We start from the raw sequence: 16,796 nt of genomic DNA on the forward strand, positions 1-16,796 counted from the left end.
ATAATTTTGACTTGAGTTTATTTATTAATGAGTAACGTCTCTATTTAGTGAATGTGCACATTTTTAATGTTAACAGGTTTTACCGTGTTATTACAGCATTTAACCACTTTTTATTCATTTAAAAATTGAGAAATTCTTTAAAATTTTAATCTAAAATGTACAAGAACTACAGCAAAAAAACAGTTTGATGCAAGAAAATATATTTTTATCAATATTTGAGAAATTGTATTTGAATATTACCAGTATTGACTTCAATGGATTTCATTAAATTCCTTTGAACAAGACTCAAAACGGTCTAATTTTATGAAACCTACACATTCAAAATATCATTATTACTCTTAAAAAGTTTTATGTAAATGTTAAGTGTAAGTGAAATGTTAAGTTCTGTAAGAGGTCTTTCATGACGGTACGAATGCTGGGGTGTGAATTTGATAGGTGCTTGATATAAAATAAATGGTGCTTTAAAAAGTCCTTGAATCTGCTGTTCATGAAAGAGTGGATGTCCTGTGATGGTCTCTCTGTGAATTGCCACTTCTCATAAAACTGTTGACCCATCATGATTTTGTTCCTCATTTTTTGTTTCGGTACCTAAACCCCAGAAATGTATTGCCACACCAAGTTATAAAGTTGTTTGACAAAAAAGACAAAAAACTTATTGCTGCCTGATGATGTGAAAATCTGAACGATCTGAAAATCTGAAAACCTTTTCTCTTTGATTGCTTTCACTGTTTTCGTTTATGTCTGATTTGATCGGCACTGTGCATTATGATGCACTTCCTAAAAGATTTAAAGGTCGTCATTCACATGTTAATGGCAGTTTTTGCTAGCATTTGTTTGCTTGGCCAGTTTTAACTTTGGACCCTGTGTAACGGTTTTGATGGTTTTTGCGGTTGCAGTAAATTTGTAGCAATTACAGACTGAATTAGGATTAAATCTGTCTATACTCTTGTCCATGTAGACTCCAGGAAATGGGCTAACTGGCCATTTCCCTCAGTTAAAAACAACAAAACAAATAAACAAAAAAAATTTACTTCATGTTTTCACTGCTTTAGAAATTATTATTTAGAACCTTTCCTCTTATGACTTGAAGTCAGTGATTGGCAGACAGGTTTGTTATTTGGTACAGTGAAAGGACAACAGGTTTGATCTGGTTTGTCTTGCACGCTCAGTTATCCTGGAGAGATTGTGTCCTGAGAAGACACACTTGAAGGAAGAGTTTGAGAGTGAACGATTCAAAATACTTTTCACTTTGGTGTTGTTTTTGTTTACTAAGAATAACTTTTTTCTGTATTTACCCTTGTGATTTGACACTTGTCTTATAGACTGAAAAAAATGGAAATGCAGATTACCATGGTTTCTAATTGAATGTGTCAACTTAGTGTGAATTATTGACATCTACATTAAAGACCATTGTTATTAAGAATTTTTAATGATTTACCCATCTGCCACAGTGATATTTTTTTAATTACCTTCATTTGGGGGCTTGCAATATATATACTTGGATTTATTAATCATTTTATGGAATTGATTTAAAATGTAACGTATTTAATAAAGTTTAATTAATTGACAACTCCATTACATTTTTTGTGCACACCATGGCATACTTGTGCACATCACGGACTTTTAGCACTTGTTATCAAAGCATCAATGCACTTTGCTGGTTTTCTTTAGAAGCACAAAGCCCCATATCTTTGCTTTGCAAACCTTGACGAAGGACCGGTTTCACAAGTTCCATTTAATTATTTGCCATCACATATTTATTTCTTCATTTACAGTTTAATCCTAAGTCATATTATATGTCTAAAACACACAAAAAAACATCGTAATCTTGGTTATTAACCACTGATGAATGGATTGAATTTTCAGACCATTTTTTTAATTCGAATTTACTGTATGGTTTAAGATTTTATGGTTTTATAGTGATAAAGTGAACATAGTAAAAACTAGGCTAGCTAAACACTGGCTTGGTTAAGCTTAATCTAGTTTAGTCTTTTTCCCTAGAAGTACATTTGTCATTAAGTTAATCTGATTTAGTCTTCTTGACGAGTGAACTTAAAGGGGTCATATGATGCGATTTCAAGTTTTCCTTTCTCTTCAGCACTAAAAATTGCTTGCAGTAGCTCTGCTACTAAATTTATTTAAAAATGGCTATCCCTGTACAGCTATGATCAGCTGTTCCTTCATCTGCTGATTGGTTGGTTCTTGTCACATGACCCGTGGTGTGCTTGCGGCATTCTGAAAAGTTGAAATGTTTTCATCTCTATGCGGCGCGGAAGCGCCTGGAAAAAGTGAGCGCTTCGCACCGCGTGCGCGTCGCGACCGCGTCGCTTCCATTATGAGCGCGCCTGCCGCGCGTCTTCATTTGAAATAACGAACTCGAGCGCGAAAAAAACGCGATATGTGAATGGCCCCAGCAGTGGACCGTGCTTAATTTGAATACGAAATTACTAAAAAGTTTGTCTGAGCATTAAAAAGAATGTCTGTGTGCGCGCGCAGCGTGATCTAGTGACTAGAACGTGTGTGAGTGAGCTACAGTGAAGACAGCGCATTAGTTTAGAACTCTTCTCATTTTTATTTTTTAAACTTAGAGAGTGTGTTGATTTGTGCAATGATAACCTACCAGCAATGTTAAGATGATTTTAATATATTAGAATGAGTACATTACAATATAAATTTATTTGAACGAGTACATTATTATTTATGGGCTTAAAAACAAGATGCAAACAATCAGAATATTGTACCTGGTGGGGAGGGCCCAATGTAAACATGAAACATATGCCATTACCTATATTGTACTGTGGTACAGTTATGGAGGCCCTTCATAATGCAGAGGTCAACTGCCTGCTCTGCCAATAGTTAGCAATGGCCCTATAGTATGCAGTAAACAGCTGTTTTACCAAATTCTGCTGAGGTGAAATTCAGTGCAGTCCCGTATCGTGATACGTATCATATCGTGGCCTCTGTATTGTGATACGTATCGTATCGTGACTTTGCTGGTGATACACAGATTCCGATACCTGGGGTTCAATATTGGACCAGTGCAGTTGTTTTCTTTTTTTTCTTTTAAACCAATGTAGAATTTCTATATCTCTATGTGTGGAACTGATAATCACTCTTTCACAATCTACTGAATACAGACTACTTCATTATAAAGAAAAGTTAAATAAAAATATGAAAAAAGATATGTACATAATCTATGACAAAAGTATATTATAAACTAGGTTAGTGGATAATTCAGCAGCAGAAATTATTCTAGAAAAATCAGTGCACAATAATTTTATAAATCCAAATATTTAGGATTTAGTGAAAAAACATTATTTAGTGGGAAACAAATAAAAGTGTAGCACTAAATCTGGTAAAATGTTACACATTGCTATTTGCATTGTCATAAAATCCATTCTTGAAAAACAGTATATTTATATAGAAATAAATACTAAAAAATTAAAAGACATTTCTTTTAAATACATCAGGTAGGCAGCGGTTCACATTAAAAAGTTCAAAGCACAAAGGGAAGAGATATTGATGCGTATAGTGTATAATATCTGTGCAACCGTTTATTGAGCCTATTCTTTTAACAGTTTTAAATTTCAGTTACTGTGTGCGATAAAATCTAGTCTTTTATACTCCCATGTTTTGTTCTAACAGACGCCCGGTAGCAAGTAACATGATTTAGAAGCAACAATAAACTTCAGAAGACTTGGAATATAGTTCACAAAAACTTTATTGTGCTTTATAATGCTTTTATGCCTGTCGTGCGGCTTAACAGTAACACACAATATTATGCACAATATCGGATTTTGGATCGGCCCTGTCTGACCAATACCCGATCAGGCAAAGAATGGCAGTATTGGAGCCGATACCCGGTTGGCACATCCCTAATACATATGAATTTTAATGCGATGAACAGGCAGTTCTCGTCTCCTGTATGTGAATGTACTTTCTCTCACACACAAATCATCATCAAATTACAATCACATTATTTTAAGTGCATGTCAGAGCTCTTGGAAACACTTGTACTTTCAACACAGCGCTCATCTTCTGTCAGGACAGGATATAATTCTATTAAGACATTTGGAAATAGATTAGTTCCTAGTCTAAACACACAGTAGTTTCCACCAGCAGAATTGCAGCAAGCGAGTGTTTGTCTCTGTAACTATGGCTTATTGTGTCATCATGATTATTAAAAACTGAACTGCTACTGGAAGTGAGTATGTGGTCATTTGTTTCAAAGTTTGTAGGTCACAGGTTTAAACTCCTAAGTACTTGTTTTAACCAAAGTAATCGGTTGTAAAGTGCTATTTTTCTTCTTTGTTTGAGGTGTTATTGTGAATGTAATGCTGTCCTACTTCTGCTTCTAATGTGTCTCTGTTTTTCTTCATTATGCTGCCGTGTCCTATAGATTGAGTTCTAGGTAACCACTTTTGTTGCACAAAAGTATTTGTCTTATTTTCTTTGAAATATTTGTGCATGCAGTTGCTATATCCTAAAATTATATTCTGTTATCAGCTAATAACATGACTCCAAAGCTCCCATTTCATTCCGAAATCCTTATCCTGTTTTCATCTGCCGCCCCTCAGATCTTCCAGGAGGATATGATGCGTTCCCTGCTGCAGAACTCTCTTCACGTGTTCCGTGCTATCAGTGGAACCTCCACTGACCTGAGCTAGAACCTGACGGTTGCTCCTGATTGTTCTGGATTATCAGCTCTTTTCACAACTGAATGTACAAATCAAGATTCTAGGCCTTCAGCAAGCATCTCTTCAGGCTACGAGAATGCCAGCATTTTCCGTGCCATGTTTTTTACTTATTGTGTACAGCAAGTTTGTGTACATACTGCTTTTACAGTTCATTTTAAAGCCATCATGAAGTCCAAAGTGACCCAATTTATTTTCTTAATTCACATTCCTGGGCTTATCATGTTTGCAGCATTGTTGCTTTTAGGCCGCCTTATTTTTCAACTCTTACTCACTTACCATTATTTCCACCAGATAAGAAAAAAAGTCATGCTTTCTTAAATCATAATTATGACACAAGTCAAAATTATAATATGCCAAGTCATTTTGATGATATAAAATGTCAATTATGACATAAGTCATTATTGTGAGATAAAAGTACAAAATGACATAATTTATGACATTAAGTTGAAACTGACAAAAAAGTTGAAATTATGAAATCAAAATTTTGACAGTTCTAATATGTGATAAACAGTCAAACATTTTAAGTGTTTGTCATAATTATCATTTTATCTCATAATTTAAACTTTTTTTTATCTAATAGTTATGTCTTAGTATGTTATAATTTGAATATTTTGTATAAATAGCATCATCTTTTCATGTCATATTTATGATTTACCAAAGATTTTTCTTTATGTGATGAAATTGGGCTTTTTTTTATAGACCATGTATCCAGTCATCTCTATGACCACTTTTCATGATCCAGTTATCGATGTATAAAATCCAGTTTTCTTTTTTCTTGTGTTCTATGAAGTATGTCACATTTAAGTAAAATTTGTTACCAATGCTATTACATTTTGACAGTACATTTTCTCTGTGATGTACAATCTGTTTTGCATCTCAGCCAGTCTGCAGGGATGCCACTGGAAACAAAACATGCAGTGTAGAGCACCCAACACACCAAAGATCAACTGGACAGTTTATACTATATGCCTAATATTTCCATATTAAACTAGTTTTACATTGACCGTTTTATTACCTGAAAATGACAGGTGATTATAAAGCTCATAACTTAATCATTGTACCGAATTATTAAATTCACAGTTATAAAAATGAAAGTAAAATAAGTAAACGCCCACATTTTCATAGGCCTTGGTTCTGAAAGTATTTTTGCCATTCATTTTCTCTGTGTACAGTATCTTCTGAAAATGACTTGGTTATAAGATAAAAAATTAAGCCAACTAGCTTTCGAGATGAACAATAACATTACAAACTTTCATTTAAAGCTAGAAAAGTATATGGGAGGTACATTTTTTTTAATTTTGTTTTATAATTTTTTTAAATGGTGAAAACAATGGTACAATAAAAGTTTGACTTTTTACATTATTTATATAATTACTGAATTGACATTTTTACTGAAGAAAATCATGATTATAATATTCTTTTGCTGACTTTTCCCTTATTTCTGGTTGATGCTTGGTGCAAACTGCATGTTGCGTAGTTTGGAAGAAACATGATTGTCTACTGCCAACTGCCGAAAAGAAGAATTGAAACTAGATACTGTATGTGGTCAAATCACACCATCCCTCTTCCCTATTTTCAGTAGTACACATCACTGCAGTGGTTACTGACTGGCTGCACGTTTGTAAGACTGAACTAAGATCATTGTGCATAATTTCTGTCATTCAGTGAAATCGAAATAGGCTGGACTTGCAATTATACTATATAAATATATATATGTAAAGCATTTTTTAAATGAATGCATACCCCAGATGGTAGAGAACAGCTGACTTTGTCGGCAGGAATGATATACTGCAGAATGTAACAGCATATTGATATTCAGTTTAAGCAGATTTTTGTGATTCCCATTGTAAACATTTGTTTTTTGTTGGGCTGGTCCATAGTAACTGCCCATGGTTACAGCCAGTACAGCCTATCAAGGGCTGATTTATGCTCAAAAATGCTGTTAGTAGGTCTACTCATCAGACCTTGCTGCACTGAATATGCAAATTGCAAACAGAGGGTGTGTGGATTTATATAGGAAGTTGTCCATTTGTTGTAAATTCTGTGTGTGTTTATTTGTGTGTGCGTGAGCACGCGCATGGAAATGTATGCAGTATTGACAAAGTAGTATTTGCAAGCAGTTATCATCGTAAAAAATTCTGCATTTTCTGGTCTAGTAATAAAATCATCTGATCAGCAATGGACACTGAATTTGCTATAAAGATGAGAGTGTGAGACAAGCTGCTGTTTCCGAAGATTAGTTTCATAATTTCCTTCACGTTTTGTCAGCATATAATGTATGAATGTTTTTTTCCCCTCTGTGATTTGTAGTTCATAAGATAAAGTAAATATTTATAAAAAATAAAAAAAAATGTCTTTGGTGATGTTTATTCTGAGCTCTTTTGAAAAATACTGCTTTCCCAAGACGTGTCTATTTTCCACACACACACAAATTGTGGGAAAATACTTGCAAAAAACACGTTAGATAAAATCTGTGACCCTTGTCTGTAAAACAGGTTTCAGATTTGATCCTTTACTGCTGTGAGAATGTATTACCTTTGCATTAGAAACATTAAAGATGCATTTTTAAAATTCATATCCATATAATGTTTCCAAGGTGTCCACAATCCGTTTTGTTGCCTGAGGGACACTGGAGATGATTAATATAGTAGTCTTACACTTATGGAAGGTTTTACTGTGAGTATCTGATCTGACATGTAACTGGTTATTGCAGTTTAACAGATAACATGACTAATCCATCATGATGTCTGCTTCATATACCATAACACAGTCTAGTCTTGATGTTTTAGGCAGTTGAAGAGTTGCAGTTGTTGAATCTGTACTGATTTGTACAAGAAAATTGCTGGGCCTACAAATGTTGTGTAGGACAAAGAAAAACAACACATGTTGATGACAAAAACGGTGAATTATTGTCATGCTGTAAATTAATGAATGTTATGAAAGTTAAATTATTAATTAATTACTTTTATGTTGTGGTTGATGTGAAGTTTCCACTTTTATAAATGTATAAATAAATTGACCAACTTCTTTATATTCAAATGAATGCCTATTTCAGAGAAAATGCCTTCATGTTAACAATCAGCAGTTTCATTCTAACAGGAATGTATTAAAGTGCCAATAAATGAATACATCTTTATTCCCGTTATTGTCTTTCTAACATATGCAAATTGGCATATTTCATTCCCTGGAAAATGTTATTTAGCATAGGCCTACTACATATTTGTCTGGTTTGTCTATTGTGTACATACGTAGTTATGTGTATTGTTTGTATGTAGACCTATGTATTATAAATTGTATATGTAGCCTATCTTTAGGAATTTACCGTATTTATATATTTTTTACAGATGTTTTACCTGTATTTTGTATTTTACACTGCATTGCATTGTTTTAGAATAATTAATTAAATTTTTTTTTAATACAGTGATTCTTACTGTATCATTTTCCACTAATTCGACTGGGACCATATCCGTAATTTCACTAGAAGTTAGGGCACTCGACATTCAGTAGACTTTTTACAAATCCGTAGAAATGACGCAATTCCATAAATGGTTCTCTTTAATCCATGGAGAGCATGTGAGTGAGAGTGAGAGTGAGCGAGTGAGTGAGTTCACACACTCCACCCACTGCAGTCTGACAGTGTCACTGTGTGCAACAAGCTCACTCACTCTTTGGCTTTGAGCTCGAGTCTGACGGACGCGCCGATCGTCTATTTACTGCTGAAGTATTATGTCGAGCACTAGTACAACCACTTAAAAAGTAAAGGAAAAACATCGCGTTTTTGAGTACATCAGCACAGGATTACGGGACTTCACATTGGATTTTACACAGAACATCCGATAAAACCTTCAACGGGATGTTTCGCGTTTGGGATATCTCCTTAATGATATGCTTCTCTCTCTCACTCATGTTCGTCGGAGCTGACGGCGTGTCAGGTGGGTTTACTGCTGTTTGTAGCGTTTCCCTTCAGTTTTCCTATGACAGCGCGTGCGGGATATCCTGTATAATTCCCGAAACCTGTGACGTCAGAGACCTTCTCCTGAAGAACACCCGCCAGTGTGTTACGACTAAACCTAATTCTTGTCTCAACTTGCTCCCCGTAGTAGTTTATTAAGTTACTACTACAGTACAAACAACAGAATGTTAGTACCGCTACTACTTCTGTTGAACGTTGTTTTTGTTTTATGTTTCTCTCCTTTCTCCTACGGTCTTCATAACCTTGTTCCTCTCCTCTTGAACCCCACAGAGCTCCCTCCACCCAGGAACCTAACCTTAAAATGGGAAACACCTTTCACACTTAATTTGACATGGGAAAAGCCGAAGGATCTGGAGCCAGATTGCAAAGTGAACTACACGGTGAACGCGCACCATTCTCAGGTGTGTCACCTCGCAATCAGCTACACTTTAATGAAGTATTTCCGCTGGGATACTAGAAAGTCTGTGTGAACGCTTAAAAATGTGTTATATTTCTATATACATACATACATACATAAATATATATATAGCCTATATACTGTATATTAGGGCTGGGTTTTGACACAAATTTCATTCTCATTCATAAGCTTGCGATTCGATTCGATTTAATATCGATTATTTTGATATATATATATATATAATGCGCAGAAATTATATGTGACCCTGGACCACAAAACCAGTCCTAAGGGTCAATTTTTTTGAAATTGAGATTTATACATCAACAATATTTGGCCGAGATACAACTATTTGAAAATCTGGAATCTGAGGGTGCAAATAAATCAAAATACTGAGAAAATCACCTTTGTTGGTCACTCCAGATACTGAAGGCAAAGAGCGCTATACATTCACTCCCCCCACCTACAATCCCTGCCGGTACCAAGACTCAAACCTGCAACCTTTGGGTTACAAGTCCGACCCCTTAACCATTAGGCCATGACTGCTAATAATGTATAATTTCACTTATTTATTCACATTATTTATATCACATGAGATGGATGTCAAAAATGTATGTAGAAATACAGAACGTTTTAAGGGTTCAGAAGCTTTCTAGCACAGATGTATTTTCCTTTAAAACACTCTAAAACACCTTGGGGCAGAACACAGGAGGATGAAGGGAGACAAGACTCTTTACAGAGAAGCGTTTAAAAAGTACACTGAAAAAAAAAAAGATTGTTCAATTTACTCAGTTTTTTTGGTTTTAGTTTTTAGTTTTTTATTTGAACTAAATTTGTCTATTTAAATGTAGATCAAATCAATTTGATTGCAACCACTTACCTTAAACAATTGAGTAAATTCAATTAATCATATGGACTCAGTTAATGTTATGCAATAAAAACCATATGCATGCATAAAATAAATGCTGTTTAAAATATTTTACTTGATGTATGCTGTCATGACAGTAACAACGAAACAAAGAAAATTGTTTTGTTGTCCCACATTTCACTCAGTTGTATGAACATATGAGTCAAACCAGGACAAATCATAGTATAAGTGACCCTAGCACACTTTGTGTACAGGCAGCAGTTTTTCTCTATAACCACGCAATTTACCAGGTCTGAGAAGCCCTGAACAAACACTGAACTGGAGTTTATAGTGTGTTTTTGTCCTTCTGAAGTCAGTAAAACAAAATTAGGTCTGATGTACTTTAGCGTTTTCTGATACTTTATTGCTACAGCTCTTCCCCACATAAGTCAAAATCTGCATTGGGTTTGTTGTTTTCTCATCACACGTGTTTACTTTCATTTATGTGTGTATTTATATCTCTTTGCCCTTTTCCCTTTACACAGTTCTCACCGGCACACATATGAAACTTATTGTGTTCAAATACTTATGTAGCTACATGTTACACATGTACTTACACACAGATTATCTGATTTGGATGATCTTTGGTTGATATTATTGCTACCTGTGGCATTTTAGGGAATTTCAGCGTTAAACATAGTACTTCTGAAAAGTCACTTCCGTCTAGGAGAACCGGTCGGGTCAGCAAACAGCAATGCCAGTTGTACTGACATCATAAAGTTTGACACAGGCTGTATTTAATTAGATAAACTGTTAATAAAACCAGTTATTTAATATGACATTGATTTAAATCATACCATTAGATTAGACTAGCTTTTAAGTCTAAGACCCTCATCATACATTATGCACAATAACAAGATTTGTCAAAGTGAGAGGAAGAGGAAACAAAGCAAGTTCTGGAACTCTATTGTTTGGATTCTTAGCAACTTTTTTTGTGATTGTGTTTGTGTTCAAAATGTTAAAATAATATGGAACAAAAATAAGTAACGAACCCGCACACTATCAGTAATTGCTAATTCATAAACTTTATTAAACGCAACGTTGCGGTCCACTGACAAGTTTAAGAATTAGCAAGTAATGATAGTGTATGGGTTCGTTACTTATTTTTGATTCAACTTTTTGTTTGATTTTGTTCCCATGCACCTATCGTCGTTTCAGGTGTGCTGAGTTTACGTTGATTGAAAATAATATGGAACAAAATATTAGAGCCCGACCGATATATCGTTTTGCCGATATTATTGGCCAATTTGAGCCTGTCGCCGATATATCGGTATCGGCGAATATGCCGCCGATATGAAATTTTTTTTTACAGAACATATAATGCAGATAAAATGCTTGAAATGGTGTAATTACTTAGTTTGTCCAGCAGAGCGCGCTCCATTGTATATACAGTATATTCTGTTTATGTATATACTGTATTCTATATATAGTACCAGTCAAATGTTTGGACCCTTGAATGGGAAAGTGTCCAAACTTTTGACTGGTACTGTACTATAATATACACAAAGAATATCGGCCGATATATATCGGTATCCCTAATATCGGTATCGGTATTGGCCCCGAAAAACCCATATCGGTCGGGCTCTAAATAATATGAGTGTTACAATATTAAAGTTTGAAACTCATATGAAACTCTACTGTGTATATATAGATTAAACCTATATATATAGATATTCCCTACGTTATGAGGACCAAATGTCCCCACAAGGAAAGTAATACCAGTAAATTTTCACGTTGTGGGAACTTTTTTTTTGGTCCCCATTAGGAAAAACAAGCTTATGAATCATAGAGAATTAAGTTTTTGAAATTTCTAAAAATGCAGAAAGGTGTAGGGTTAGGATAAGGGGATAGAAAATACAGTTTGTACAGTTTAAAAAACTTTACGCCTATGTAGAGTCCCCATAAAACATGGAAACCAGTGTGTGTTTGTGTGTGTGTGTGGAGAAATGTCTTTATATAGTGAAAGAGATTAAAAATGCATATTCATTTGTCTAACAACATGCTACTTTACTTATGCTCTTGTGTTTCCTTTTGGAGCTGCAGGCACTGCTTGTTCAGCATGTAACCACTTGCTTTGCATTGTAATGTAATTCAATTTATGCACAAAAAATCCTTAAAATATATTAACATATTTTACATCTTTGTGCCTAGTAAAGAATCTTTTTTAATTATTTTCGATGGTTTTATCATCTTGGGAAAGCTTTAGTGAAAATATTTTGGAAAGGAATAATGGGAGGATTTCGTTAGAAACTAGTGACTCATCCTTACTTAGTATGGAGTAATGCACACACACACAGTAACACAAAATGAACACAAGTACAAACAGACTGTATTTTATAGTGATAATTAACATGCAAATCCGTTGTCATCAACAGGACTGTTCTGAAAGAGCCAAACAAGACATGTCAGGAGCCAAAAATACCGAAACCAGGAGAGTCCAAAACATGACCTGCAAACTGAATATCTCCAATGAGAACGGACTATGCATCAGTGTTACAGTGAACCCTGAAAACTGTGGAAACAAATACCAAAGTCCACCTTTGGACATTAGCATCCCTCCACCTCCAGGTACTCTGCATGATAGCCAGCTATCTGATGTAAAATGTTTTTTGGTTCTTTGTCCCTTTTTTAATCATTCCATATTGATCTGGTGGCAGTGGTCTCAGTTATGATCATGAGAAGTATGTTTATTAGTTTATTCAGTCTTAAGTCATTGAGGTATTTTTATTTTATTACATGTTATGGTATTAATGGATACAGATCAAAGAATCCTTTACTTCATTTTACCTAAGAAGTAAGTCACAAGATGAAGTTTATATTATAAAAATTCTTTTTTTAAAGGGGTCATATGATGCTTTTTTAAAGATCATTATTTTGTGTATTTGGTGTAACAGAATATGTTGACATAGGGATCTTATCTATGCACAATCAGCTTGTAACACTCCAAAGAGAAAGGAAAACTTGAAATCACATCATATGACCCCTTTAAGAGCTGCAGGTTTGCTATTGAGTACAATATAGTTTTCAACTCATCAATCCTGCAATAACAGCCTTTTTTCAAAGGGTGTTATTTACCATCTTTAAATTTAATTTTGTGATATCGTGTTTCGGCCATCCTGCTCTGTAAAAAAAAAAAAAAAAAACATTGTTCGACCAATATTATGCAGAATAGCAGCTGATTAACAGCTTGTTTTTATATTTATTGTTAGTTTTTCTGGTTTTTAGGAATAATAGCATCTTTCCTGCTTTGCCCTTGTTGCCTCACTGTAACTGAATCACGGAATCGATATCATACAATGACATGTAAATATAGGTGTTCATGTGTTGATGCATTCATGTGCATGCAACTTTGTGATGTCATGTTTCATACTGAGTCTCTTTGAGTTCTTAATGTTACAGTGAGTTTTCATAGCCCATCAAGCTCTTTTGACTTAAGAATAAACCACTGATTTTCATAGTCAAGGAACTCAAGCACTAAGATTCACCTCTTACATAATCCACAGATTAATTTCATATTCATAAATTTCCAGTCTTGAGGACTGATTTGAAATCTCCACATTTATTTCAGTGAGGCTGGTGAAAAACAGGAGCTTCGAGTATTCCCACAACAGGTTGAAGTGCACTTGGCATTCTGATGTTGATGTCAAAGACCTTGCTTTTTATTACTGGTACGTAACTGTTTTTCTTACCATTGTTGTGTATATTTCACTTTCATTTGATGTTTATATTCCTTTCATCCATGCAATGGTTGTAAACGTATGTGTTTTAGGTCACCTCAGAATGAAACGGTAATAAAGTGCAATGAGATGAAGATTGGAGAATGCGTCATACACGATACATTTCTCAAGCACATGACAAACATGCTGTACCTGTTCAATGGCACTTATAAGGGCAAACCTGTAAACAACACATTCATGGATGAACGTCCAGTAGATTTAGGTAAAGATGCACTTTTTGCATAGAACATACTTTTTTTAAACCTGCATTGAAAGGCAGTTAAACAGCCAGTTTTCTCAAATACAGCACATTACGTTGAGAGTTGTCATTTTCACAACAGCAAATTATTTGAGAAATATTATTAGTTGATCACCTTGAGGAAACATAGCAAACCTATACTGCATACTGCAATAGCTGTATTAGAGGATATGAGCTACATTTTTCACATTTTCTAATGTCAGTTGCCACTCTGTTTGTTTCACTAATTAATAGTCTTTTTGTCTTTTTGGGCTTCCTTTGCAGTGAAACTAAACAAACCTCAACTTACAATCCAGAGATTTGGGCAGACTCTCCATTTTCAAACAACTGTATCAGATTTAGATGAGTTTGCACCTCAGTGCTACAAATACAACTACATTTACAGCATGTGCGATAAGGTCAATCATGTTCTGTATTTTTATATTTAATAGTATAAGATCTTTATTCACTATTAAGTATTTTCATTCTCACTAAAGCTTTAAATACACATAAAACTGCCCTCTTTTAATGCTTAAGAGTATAGAATAAATTAAAAAAGTCAAATTAAACAATGCAGTATGTACCAAGCCACTTGGTGGAGCTATTATTGCGTCATGTAGTGTAGCGCATAATGTCATGGTAAATAAGATCCAGCTTCTTTTATTCTATGATTTTCTAATCCTATATTTTTCTGTTGTTGTGTTTATAGAGTGTACAAAAAAAGGACATGGCCAATAGCAAGCATGTAGTGGACTATGACTCAAACTGCAAGTACAGAGCCAGAGTGCAGATCAACTTCTCAGACAAATGTGGTGCAGGGAAGAGTGACCTGAGTGATGAGGTGGAATATGGTACGTCTGGGCCTAGTAATTAGCATCATATTCAACTATGATAATCACTTTGTTTAGATGGTCAAAGTTTTAGAAAGGTAATTAATATTTTATGGAAAAGCAATAGGAAGCCTGCAACAAGGGTAAAACAGTAAAAAGAAAATTTTAGTTTCCTGGACAATCTTGCTGAATGGTAGTTTATGTACGATTACTTCATATCCTGCAAATGAAATGAGCTTTCCTCTGGTCTTTGATAGTTGACTTGAATGCTTTTCTTTGTGCTGTTTCGTAGGTGAGAACAGAGATCCAAATTTGCCTGCATTGCTGGCTGTCATTATTATCCCGCTCATAGTTTCCTGTTGCCTGATAGTTTCTCTTGTGCTGCTCAGAAGGTGATGAATGATTTAGATTTTCATTTTTCTGCCCTTCTATTTGAAAAGAACAAATGTGAAACAATATTATTGCATTATGACGTATGTTATTGTATATTTTTACGATTTCTTTATATCCTATTTGTACGTTCTGTGAATCACATATGCTATAGAACCTGATCAGTCTTCAGTTAGAAGTTAAAAATGGGCAAATCTTTTGAAAAAATTAATATGATTGAATATTGATTACCGAGGCCTGGAATTCACTTCTCTTCCTTCAGACATAAAGACATCATATTCCCGAAAATCCCAGAGCCAACGCTTATCTTTAAGGACATGCTCATCAACAACATCAGAACGGCAGAGGATCTACGGGTAAATTGTGCAGCCGATCATTATTCATTCGTTTCACAATCAGAAACCTTTCAGATTCACACATTCTCCTGTAACAAAAAAAATGTAATTAATATTCTTGATTCAATCTATTCCAACAGAGTACTGCAGATGGCAGACTGTATATCCCTATTGAAGAAATCGTAGAAAGCAAGATAAGTCTTGAACCTGAGACACCACTTATACCAACCACGACAAATACGACGCACAAGCAGGTATAAAAATTTCTGATGACTGAAAAAATCCGGTAAATCAGGATGGACTTAAAATTTACACTGACGGGAAAATGTCTAAGCTAGGAGGAGGATTTAACTCCTGTTGTCCGTTTCATCTGTTGATGAATAATGAACTCAGGCTCCGTATACCTTTTTTGAATGGACTTCGACCTCACTTATTACAGTTGCTAGTAAACTGCTCTTCCTGGCACGACAGTGGCTTGTTTTCATTGAATGTATTATGAAGATAAGAAAAGCAATCAACAGACTTTCCTGGGGCAGGTTGGTTGGCTCTGATTATCTGGTATGTGAAGCTCGCACTGTACCCACTCAGTGTATCCAGAGGCCAGCAGACGACATAAGCAGCTTCATGCAGCTTGATAGAGGAACACTCCAAAATGATTCATGGAATATGGAAATTGTGACCTTTGATCTCTTGCACACCATTACTGAACTTTTCCATGCTTTGTTTATACAGCCACATTTATGGACTCATGGGTGTTTTAGCACATAGTTTACAAACTACATGTACTGCTATAAAAATGATTTTGTAAAAAAAAAAAAAAGCTTTAAAGAAATTCGGTTTTCTACACACTGTGAATTGTTACATGTATAAAAGTGTGGTTTACTGTATTGCAGAAAGAAAAATGTTCTTGACTCTAAATGTATATATATACCTGTATGTTCACAACTTTGGCTGGTGGCTAAACAAATGGATATAGACAAAATAATGAATATAGAAAGTCACATGACAAATATTCAGACATTCAAAAAATAAATATAAACACGTTTTTATAAATTGTATATAAAATTATATTATATAAATGAGTACACCCCCTCTAAAACTTAACAAATTCAGCAATGACTCTTTACGTAGAAGACAAGTTAAGGTTCTTTGAAGAGGTAATGTTCCAACAAGCCTGCTTGATCAATTACCAAAGAAGAATGCCAAAATTATTCAGCAAAATAAGATTTTCTTATAAAAGTGATAAAATTGTGTTGCAAAAATAAGTACACCCTCCTGAAAGTTACTAAATAAAACAAAAAAAAAGTGTATAGGTT

General features: G+C 34.6%; 2 protein-coding genes across 2 annotated transcripts in view; both read left to right on the top strand.

Moving 5' to 3' along the window:
* The window catches only part of LOC107679272 (dedicator of cytokinesis protein 11-like), a 92,985-nt gene extending 87,866 nt beyond the window's left edge, over positions 1–5,119 (top strand). The window contains exon 53 of the mRNA XM_016474790.1: positions 4,578–5,119. Coding sequence (XP_016330276.1) covers positions 4,578–4,667 — 90 coding nt within the window. The 3' untranslated portion in view covers positions 4,668–5,119. The remainder of the gene's footprint in view (positions 1–4,577) is intronic.
* Positions 5,120–8,316: 3,197 nt separating this feature from the next.
* LOC107679293 (interleukin-13 receptor subunit alpha-1-like) lies at positions 8,317–16,455 on the top strand. The gene is made up of 10 exons (XM_016474822.1): positions 8,317–8,629; positions 8,941–9,071; positions 12,347–12,539; positions 13,540–13,639; positions 13,741–13,910; positions 14,211–14,344; positions 14,635–14,776; positions 15,048–15,147; positions 15,408–15,501; positions 15,621–16,455. Exons 1-10 carry the CDS (start codon positions 8,551–8,553, stop codon positions 15,738–15,740), a joined length of 1,263 nt encoding a protein of 420 aa, XP_016330308.1. The 5' UTR covers positions 8,317–8,550; the 3' UTR covers positions 15,741–16,455.
* Positions 16,456–16,796: the final 341 nt, after the last annotated feature.

The sequence above is a fragment of the Sinocyclocheilus anshuiensis genome, unplaced genomic scaffold (genome assembly GCF_001515605.1).
Source record: "Sinocyclocheilus anshuiensis isolate Anshui unplaced genomic scaffold, SAMN03320099.WGS_v1.1 scaffold1644, whole genome shotgun sequence".
NCBI lineage: Eukaryota > Metazoa > Chordata > Actinopteri > Cypriniformes > Cyprinidae > Sinocyclocheilus > Sinocyclocheilus anshuiensis.